Below are 10628 nucleotides of genomic sequence, written 5' to 3' on the forward strand. Positions count from 1 at the left end.
TTATGGTGCTTGCGTTTTTCTTCTTCTTTTTATTTTTTTTCGAAGGGGTTGGGAGTTTTGGGGCAAGTGTTAGCACGCACTCTCGAGTTCGTGGCTTCGGCGGCGTTTCGCTTGTCTCTTCCTAAACTCGTTGAATTCCTCTTTCATGGCTTGCACTCGGGCATCGATGTTGTCGTACCGTATGGAGCGGATGGATGTTGGGCCGTAATTTTTGCGAAATGTTGGAGCGTCGAAGTCGATTTCGCGAGGACCAGTTGGAGTGCTTGCTGTGGGCGTTGGAGTGGATGGATCGAATTCGTAATGACCATCGACGCTGCCGACGTCCACAGCTTTGTGCTCGGACGTGGATGGAGAAGATGACGTCAGCTCTAGCCAGTGGGTGACTAAAGGTGGTGGTGGCGGGAGGGTGGCTGATGGTGGTGGCGGAGGCGGTCTGTAGGGTGGCAACTTCCATTCCATGAAGGTGCTGCCACTTTGAGAGCTCTGGTTCTGGGTTTGCGATGTATTCTTGGAACCGAAACCGCTGGAGCTGGATCGACTCTCTGGTGATCTGTCTGATGGTGAGCCCAGTTCGGGGGCGCTTCTGGCGATACGCGCGTGTCTCGGAAGAAGCTTGGCTCGTGATCTCGAGTACGGTCCACGGATACGGGGACTCTCCCTGATGGGATGGACTGGTATGAATCCTTGAGATTCCTCGTGTATCGCCCGTAAACTGGGCAACTCTTGAGAGTACCTTTCGTGCACGGATCTCAGTTGCACGAATCCGGGGGGCGTCGGGTATGAGCGTTCCGCGCTGCTAGGATACCGAACCGAGCTGAGATCACTGAAGTACGGTGTCCATGGTGACAGCACCTGCACGGGTGAGCTCGATTGGATCTGGCTTCCGTAGATAGTCGGAATCGGTTTCACAGGATACAAACCGCCCAGATAACCGGAAACAATACGCGCACTCTGTCCGGAAGCGTCCGATCTTAAGCTTAGCTCGCTTGGATATCCGATCAGCGGTTTCCTCCAGGATGCCCTGTTAGGTATGGATCTTCGCGTGAGGAAGCCCCCGTCATCGCTGCTCGAGATGTTTGACAAACTCTCGGCCCTCAAAGATGAGTCGCCCAGCACGAAACGACCGTCAGCCGTCCTCGATATTCTGCCCAGGGATTTCGATGGGGCCTGAAGGTAGTCTGAATGGTGATGGTGATGGTGGTGAAGATGGTGGTGGCGGTGAGACCAATTCAAACTACTACCACTGCTCGATCGGCACCTGTCCTTCGGCCACACCCAATTCACCACGAAAGCGAGCACGTTCACACCTGGTATTCGGCCTTTTCTAAGTCTACATTAAACACACAAATCGCAAACAATTAGATCTCAATTACGGCAAACACGAAACGCTCATCAATCTCATCAAATGGAAAAAATTGATGAGCGCTTCCATAAATTACTCCAACTACAAACAGCAGCATTCCAAAACTAATTCGATCCGCAAATAGCTCATTCACAATCAAATTTTTCAAATGCGATAATCTAAGCATGCTTCTCTAAAATAAAACCAATAGATGAATCTATTCAATTTAAAAATCAAACTGCTGCAAATTATTTCTTGTTTAATTATTAAAAAATAAAGTAAAAACTTGAGCAACTCATTCCAATACAAAGTGCGTGATGTATAATAGTTCTTTTGAAGCGAAACGCAAAAAAATAAAGTGATTGAATATTATTCGTTTTTCGGTACTTGGTAAACAAAATGAGCTAATATACATGTGACAGTGCGAACAGATGATGTGTAGATGCTGTCAACAGGCTCATCGCATCCCTTCACCTTTTTTCCTCCTGTTCCACGCGAGCGGGCGAGCAATTGTAACACATTGTTGGGATCAGAGACTGAGAGATACAGAAACAGACACAGAAATAGACGCAAAGTTTCAAAAACAACAAAACATCCGGAAATGTGAAAAATAAAATCAAACGCAATTAATTAAAGAAAAATAAATGAATCTCGGTGTAAGGGAAAAATATGAACTAAATGAAAATCCTAAGTGGAAAGGTAAAAAATTAAAGGAAGAAAATGAAACGGGGAGAATGAAATAAATGCAATTAAATAATTGCTAAAGAGAGATAATGAAATAATAACAGACAACAGACAGAACGACCCTATCGATCGCGCATTCCAGGAACAAATGAAGCACACTTAAATTAAATAAAATATAAACAAAGAATATGTATAAAGAGCCGACATCGAAACAAGCAGAAGTACAAAGTATAGGTAACGAAAGAAAGAACTAATGAATTCTCTAATGTTTATATGTATGTATTCTGCTGGTTTCTGATCTGTTTTAAAATTATCTAAATTAAATCTAAGAGTAAGTAGTTTTACAAATTCCACCGTCGTAATCGCTATTTAAGTCGGTTTAATTGCGGTAGATATATATATATAGATTAGTTTTGTTTCATTTGCATATATATAGAAAGAGGAGAAGATTCGAATGACAGTTATTTCAAATTAAAATCGCTCGTTATGTCCGGTGGTGGAATCGTGTTAGCCTTACGGTTCGTGTCTACGCTTGTCCCAGGAATAATAAACACGCTCTCGTAATCCCGATAGGACTCTGATTCAACCGTCCTACAAGACAACAAACAATTCCTTCTTACAAAATAAACCAATAGAAATTTACACATGGGCTTTGAGAGTTTGTGTTTGCTGAGAGGCGTAATTCTGTTAAATCTGTTTTTGTTGTACGTTCCAAAAAAACAGGAAGGGTAAAACAAGAAGAAACAAAAATAAAATTTAACGAAATTTGAAAAACGTAATGGAAGGAACGCAAAAATAATGGATTTAAATGTAAAATATAAAAAAAATAAACAAATCAAATAAACGACAGAGGAGGTAAATATTTGTGTGTTAAAAGTGATTGGAAAGGGTCGAAATGGTAAACCTACTTTTTCAAAGGCACTTGACTATCTGATGCATTTCCTCCACCGTTCCTCGAGTCCGTAATTCGACACGCCACCATGTTGTAAGCTGCAAAATTCAAATTAGTCTTCAATTTCATGGAAGGCTTCCACCTTCTTTTTTTGATGATTTTACCTTTCTCCTGTTTCCGCCGCTTGCGTTTATTGCAAATCTTGACGGCGCAGACGGACAGAATTATTGCAACGATGAAGAACAGAATTCCCCCGACCACGCCTGCAGTGATGGCTTTGTGTTTGACGCGCGCCGGAACCGGAAACTTTACCTCTTCGCTGCTCTCGTAGCTCTTCAACGAATTCGCCAACACCCTGAAGTAGTACGTCCTTCCTCCAACCAGGTTCTTAACTGTAAGCGCAAGTTACTTTTGCGATCAGCACTTCTATTCGTGATTGATAGTCTGTAATATCTTACCTAAATATTGCGTATCCTCTGGCCTTATCGAATTCTTGTTCAGATTCTTCCATGGTCCGTCAGTGCGGTATTTGATGGTGTAGTATTGGATTAGCTGAGACCGCTCAATCGGCGGTTGCCAAGTTATAAGAAAACCATTCGGTATTTCCGTTACCGTTAGATTCCTCGGTGGTCCAGGTTTGGGTCCTGTACGTGGACAAACAATCAAAAAATTTCATTAATTAGATTGACTATACATTTCAACTCGCAACCTATTAACAATAGGCGATATTCATGTTCAAAACATTTCCGTTTAGTCAGATTGCTCTTTTTTTTTCGAAACATTATTAATTACAAATAAATAAATAAATATATAAATATCAGAGATTGTTAGATGGAAGTTCGTTATTTTGTTATGGCAGCATCTAAACTCGGCAGTAAAAAGAGGATAAATACACTTCCAAACTAAATTAATAGCTAATTCATAATTAGTTTACAAGGTATATTACAATAGGAAACTTTTCATCACTTTATAATAGTTTGATAAGTTTAAAAAGTCAGACGTGCTTAATACTAATTCTTATTAATTAAATTGGTATAAAGACGTGATCTTGTTCACACGTCCAATAATATTATAATCCCAATTACATCTAGACGACCGACGGAAATCAAAATGAAATCAGTTTCTGTCAAATAAAATATATCAATTAGAAACGCATATAAATGATCCAGTTTGTAAGCAACATATTATAATATATCTTGTATTTAGAAGTAAATTGTTATATTCAGCACAGAATGATTAAAGATATAGAGACAGAAAGAAGTGAAGAAATATCAACGATAGAACAACAATAATCAACAAAGAGGATTTTTTTTTAATACAAAACGCATCTATTTTCGTGGGGATTTAATTAATACCTTTGGGCTTCAAAACTGGTGGTAAAAATACGGCTCCCGTTGAGTCCGTCGGCAAAATAATAATACTATAATCTAAAACATCTGGAAATAAAATAAAAAAGAAACAAAAAGGAAAATATGTAATAAAGAAATAAACAGGTAAGAGGAATCATAATTATAAAAAATAAATGAATGTATTTGGTAACGATGAATGGATGATGATGACGATCGTGTGTTCTCTATTAATGATTAAGTATGAAATTAAATTTTAGATCATTCTGTACTGAATTCGTGAATTGCGTGCTGCAAGTAGTGTTTGTATGTATGTATATATATAAATACATATATACATACATAAAAAACACACACAGCCAAGGGTGAAACAACCTTGACCCGATAGAAATAGAACTGATGGAACTCAATCGATTCAGCCGGAAAATTGTATTTGATACGAAACTGAGTTTTCGTAGCATTTAAGGTTTCTGATGTGGAAAATCTTACCGGCGTCGTCGCTGGCTGGCAAGAACGGTGTCGGGGTTACTTGCACCTTATGCGGTAATCCCACTTCTTATCCAATAGTGAGCAATTAAATTTTTAACGAAAGAGAGAAAAAAGAAACATATTCAGTACAGTTAGCGAATTCGTTGTTTAAGATGATGGTACGTCTTCGATGACGATGATAAGAATTATAACCTCACCTAATGTTCGAGCGGTGATCACTTTGCTCATCATGCCATCGCCGAGCGCGTTCTTTCCGATGACTTGAAACTCGTAGGTGGTGCCAGGTGCAAGACGATTTATAGTCACTTGCATGCTACCAGAAGGTGTTACAGGGATGGTAGACCATTCGGAAACGCCTGCTTCTCGATACCAGATCGTGTAATCCTGCTTGTAGTCGGGTCCTCCGCTGTAGCCGGGGAGCCAACTTAGTGTTACGGCGAACTCGGAGGCTACACCGCTTAGATTGTAAGGCGCATGGGGTTGAGTCCCTTCAACGACAAGTTGGGTAGCCGTGACAATAGTGGCCACTTCATTAGAAGCTACGCATTGGTAAAAACCGAAATCGGAACGTCGCAACGACTCTATGGTGATGTTTCCTCCTGTTACTCGGACTCTATTTTTCTGCAGCGGTGCGCCGTCCCTTCGCTGCCACTGGATATTAGGTTTTTGTGTACCCTCGGCTTCTTGGGCTTCGCAATGCATTTCTACCGTTTCGCCCACTTTCCTCTGGTACATAGCCTCTGGTTCGATGGTGAAGACCGGAGGTTTCCTAACGAGCACCTCCATGGGTCCGGACGATCCTTGGGTGCCTTGCGCGTTATACGGAGTGCAGGTGTAACGACCCTGATGGTTCTGGTTAACGCGTGTGAAGAGTAGCGAACCGTTGTTCATTATCACTATGTCTTTCGTTTGGTAGGGTTCGAGCAAACGCTTGTCTTTAGTCCAAGTTACATATTGCAAGGGCGGATTCGCTTTGATGTAACATTGGACGACCCCAGCCAAACGGAACGGTAGGTACTGAACGGTCGGGGTGAAAGTCACCTTGGCTGGATCTGAAACGTAAATTCGGAAATGTAATTTGATGTTTCAGGCTATTTGCGTTTTCAAACGCTAATGAACAAGACGTACATTCGACGTTGAGATAGGCTGAGGCTGACTGCGGTTCTCCGATTCCGTTGCTGACTTCGCACAAGTACTGGCCGGAGTCGTCGGCGCTCACTGGGTTTACGACGAGTGCGCCGTCTTTGCGGATAGTGACGCGTGTTTCTAGCGCCGTGACTTCCTTCACTGGAGCACCCTCACGGAACCATTTGACTGTCACGTTTCCTGGTAGGGCCTTCGCCTCGCAGCTGAACTGCACCTTTTCACCCTCGAGTTTTGTCTGATTGGTCGGCGGCACCATGATAACGGCACCGCCGGCTATGATCACGCGGGCAGTGTTCGAGATCTGACCCTCGCCGTTGCGGGCGATGCACGTGTAATCGCCGATGTCTTCGTGCCGTATGTTTGAGATCCGCAGCTCGGTGCCATCGTTGAAGATTCCTATAGTCGCAGATGGATCTACGGGGTTTGCATCTTTATACCAGAGGATTTCGGGGGTCGGCGTACCCTCTGCCTGGCAATTCAAGATGATCGCATCTCCTAAATTCACGTAGATTGTATCTTCTGGGGTTTGGATGAACCGTGGTGGAGCGTGGACGTCGAGGTGGAACCATGTGCCGTTCTTGTGCGAGTTGGGCGACCGATTGAGGAACACCACCTTACACTCATACCTACATGTACAACAACAAAAGAACGCCATTGATTATGTATTCATTATAACTCCTCTACTTCTTTCACTCACCATCCTTGATCGGACTCTCGAATATTGGTCAAGTTAAGGGATGCCGCTCCGTAGGGCGAGTCCGGTGAGACCCGTGACACCCTTTCCTCGTATCCCTCGCCGCTGTGGGTCGGATAGCTCTCATACCAAATATAGATGGGAATGTCCTGCCGCTTAACAAAATTTTCATATTTCATAACCGAAATAACTTCGAGCATGCTTTATTAAAAGCAAAAACACCAAACACGCTCATTCACATACTCTTATATTATACATCCACAAAAACTAAAGTCATTGTTATTATTACTTTTTACTTTTCTGCTTAATCTACACACGTACTAATACTAACACAATTTGAACTAAAACAAAATTAAAATTACCATTTTAAATTTCAAATATTAATACCCAGAACAAACGAGTTCTATTTTTATGACACCCAAGAAAATATATATTAACGTAATCGCTACTACTATCTATAGCAGGCTTTCCCAAACTTTTCCTGCAACGGAACACTTCGTAAATCCTAAAATTTTCACAAAACACCTTTATAAATTAAAAAAAACGGACAAAAAAATATACATTAATTATTCCAGATTTTCACTTAAGGCGGAACATAGTTTGGGAAACCCTGATCTATAGTATCAAGACAAGAAAACTACATATTTTATTATACAGCAATTATTATATTACAATGAGATCATTACATCAGTGTCTGTATTATCAACGCGATAGATAGTTCTGACAATGAATTCTATCAATTGTCGTAACATCTATAATATCATAATAGACAAGACATAATGTTCCTTAGATTAATCAGTTGGTAATTTACTTAATTATTCAATATTCAGAGAAAATGTGGTCTGTATAATATATACATTACAAACATACTTTTAAATCAATATCACGCCTTTATATACTAAATCATAGGTTTGCTATTAAAAAAATAAACTAATTATTAATCTAAGCAACGAATAAAAAAATATGGGAATAAAGAGTGTCGAAGAAAATAGAAAGAAGGTGGATGGAAATAATAAATTGCACGGATTTAGGCACGGTTTAAAAGTAAAGCAGATATGAAACAATTAGTTCTACGACTACATAATATACAAAACAATAGTCAACTAAATGTTATTTGAATTATTTTTTTTGCTACAAACGTAAATTTTGTTTATTCTTTTATCACCATCACCAATTGGAAGAAGTTTTTTTGTTTCTTTGTATCAGCGAGTACTTAAGGAGTACCAGTAGTAGTAGCAGCAGCAATAGTGGAAATAGTAGTGCTGAGAGGAATTAAGAACACGTACCGTTTCGCCTACCTTCTTCTCCCACTGTAACACAAATGGCACCGGATGTCCTTCCGGGAATTCGACGTGGCAATTGAACACCACCGACTCACCCAATATTGCTGTGATATGAACGGCATCTTGAAAGCACAAGCCTGAAACAGGTGTTTTTTTTTTGTTAATATTCATGCCAAGAATGTGATGATTGTTCACTTACCGATGTCTGTAAATACGGCCAGGAAGGCAAAGACAGCAGCTAGCAATATATTGGTGATGCCTGTCAGTGGACGAGACTTGCCCCCTGGGTCAGTACACATTCCCATTCCGACGATCCCATACCTTCAGCTAGCGCAACCTCATTGCTGATTCTCCTGAAAATATAATTACCATAAGTCACATGTTAAGAGGTTCATGTTTCGTTTCTTCATTGTGTGTTTGTGTGTGTGCTTGCCATTTTTTTTCTCTCTTAGGACGAGAATTAATTAATGAACCCGAAGAATTAGGGATTCCGTGCCGAGGGGGTTGTGTGTGCAAGCAATTAATTTGGAAAAGCAGGAGTAGCTACAAGGATGTCTTAGTTAACCCACTAATTTTATTTATGGAGACAACAGCAAGACAGCCCACTTGATTTAATGCCCACTATACACCCCCGCAAACGTACACACTCGAAATATAAAGAAATGTTACAGAACCAAGAGCAACGTATAATAAAAAAAAGAATGGATAGGTTATTTGTAATCCTCCACAAAAGATTTCCGTATTTTCAATTTGCATCCCCTCGGTTAATGCGAATCGATTAGTTCCGAGCGAATAATTCTAAAGACTTAATAATAATAAAAAAAAGCAAGTAAAACATAAAGAACTATTATATACGCTATTTGTTCAATGAAAATCCAAATCGGAATTAAATGCATTCATAAATAGACCGAGTACATCAAAGGAATTTATTTTCAGTCGGACAGTTTTCAGGTTTTCACATTCAATCCAAAAGCGCAAAGGCTTTCGGAATTTAATTAATATTCAATGAATCAGCAGATCCTTGTTTCGTTTGTTCAATTAATTCTGTCACGATCTTTTATTTTATTTTTGTGTTAATTTCGCATTTTCAAATTCATGGACTTGGAAGAAGCGCTTGCAACTATTTTCGGTTAATTGGGCTTTCATGCATTGCTGCGATGAACTGTGGAATAATAATTAGGCATTACTGCATATAACTATATATATATATATTCAATACATATCCATAGACACGATCCGACAGGGAACGCATAATTTCCGACCATTAATTAAGGGGCGGCTGTGGCGTAATTGCGGCGGATTTCCAGCAATTCCATTAATCAAGCAATTGAAATTTTGTTCTGGAATGATGATGTTTGCACAAAGTGGAGAAGTATAAGCAAAAAAATATATTTAAATAAAACCCAAGATTTGAGAAATATGGTTGAAGGTTGTAAGAAAATTGGGGCGGAATTCGATTAAATTAAGTGATGTTTCGGTGAAACTCTAATATTTATGGAGTGTTTATGGTAATAATGGATGAGGTCGACGGGTGGAGGTGGCCTATCAATCATTCTATGAATTCGAGACATCGATTAGGAACACGTTGGAAATTAGTTTTAAGGCAAGTAAATTCTTATGTTTGATGTATGTAAGAAGCGAGAACGATTAATGGTTGTATTAACTGAAGGCTACCAATTATTAAATTAAACGATCAAATGAAGTTTTTGGAATGATATTGTTTAAGTAAGATTTTTTTTTGTTAAATGAATAAAGAAATACAGGAAACCCCATGCGCAGAACACACCTTGCTTTTATGGCCCGGCGCCTCCGCCGAAATAATCCTCTAGGAGCTCTAAGATTTCCTGCCCTGATTTCAGAGGAGGGGTTCAATTCCGATGCAGCCTTAGTCAGTTTTTTTTTCGATTATTTTCCTTATTTGTATATTACTAGTTTAATTTAATGGGGGAAGGACAACAGCACCGGACCACACGCACATCCATACATCCAGGCACACTTCTTCGTCACGCACATCATTCTATAGTAGTATAGTACAGACGCACACAGGGCACTCGTCGGAGGATCTCGGCCCATCCAGTCCGGTCGGAAAACCTAGGCTGCAAGCCAGCCACCAGCCTCCACCTAACTCGCTCGGAAGGGCGGCCGTTCGTACTCTGCCAACTCCGTCGCGCCGCGCCGCTCCTCCGCCCTTTCGCACCCTCTCTCTCTCTCTCCCTTTCTATCCCACCCTTTATATCTCTTTCTCTCTCATATACACACACACACACAGACATGCTCCGCCACAGCACGCCACGACATGCCGCGCCACAGCACAGCACGCCACCCCGCCCTTGCCTCCTCCATCCCCTCTCGCTCGCTCCGCTCGTTCGACATATTGATCGAACACGAACACCAGGTCCCGGTTTTACGCGGGACTCTCAAAATTAAACAAACAACACGTCCGACGTTCCTTAAGTAGACAAACCTAGGTGCAAACTTTCTTTCGGGATCTCCTAAATCATGGCCCGGATCCGACGATATAGTCCCAATAAGCTTACACGTTCCAACGATACGCCATCATTGTGCAAACTTGTAATTCGGCATTAATAGGGATATTCTGACTAAAAGACCGTTGGTCGACGGGCCTATTGATGGCTTATAAAAGTTCTATATATTTTTTTTTTATTACTTTACCATTTTTTATTTTTCAGTTTCTTGTTAAAATTGTCATACATTTTCCTCCATAGTTACAAACGAGCGTTCTGAGGCAACA

At 40.7% G+C, this 10628-nt stretch overlaps 1 protein-coding gene across 5 annotated transcripts; it reads right to left on the minus strand.

The window, feature by feature from the left end:
* Window positions 1-14: 14 nt before the first annotated feature.
* LOC108560069 (protein turtle) lies at window positions 15-10048 on the minus strand. Of its 5 annotated transcripts, none has more exons than XM_017917502.1 (11): window positions 9663-10048; window positions 8076-8229; window positions 7892-8013; window positions 6597-6742; window positions 5882-6525; window positions 4951-5805; window positions 4754-4819; window positions 3377-3562; window positions 3083-3310; window positions 2935-3016; window positions 15-1330 (listed from the first exon to the last, which is right to left on the minus strand). In XM_017917502.1, exons 2-11 carry the CDS (start codon window positions 8179-8181, stop codon window positions 70-72), a joined length of 3696 nt encoding a protein of 1231 aa, XP_017772991.1. In that variant the 5' UTR covers window positions 8182-8229; window positions 9663-10048; the 3' UTR covers window positions 15-69. The 5 variants fall into 5 exon arrangements, with proteins under 5 accessions (XP_017772991.1, XP_017772990.1, XP_017772988.1 ...); XM_017917501.1 differs by having other exon boundaries at window positions 6597-6748; XM_017917499.1 differs by having other exon boundaries at window positions 7880-8013.
* Between the last annotated feature and the right edge of the window lie 580 nt (window positions 10049-10628).

The sequence above is a fragment of the Nicrophorus vespilloides genome, unplaced genomic scaffold (genome assembly GCF_001412225.1).
Source record: "Nicrophorus vespilloides isolate i.1.1-1 unplaced genomic scaffold, Nicve_v1.0, whole genome shotgun sequence".
NCBI classification, from domain to species: Eukaryota; Metazoa; Arthropoda; class Insecta; order Coleoptera; family Silphidae; genus Nicrophorus; species Nicrophorus vespilloides.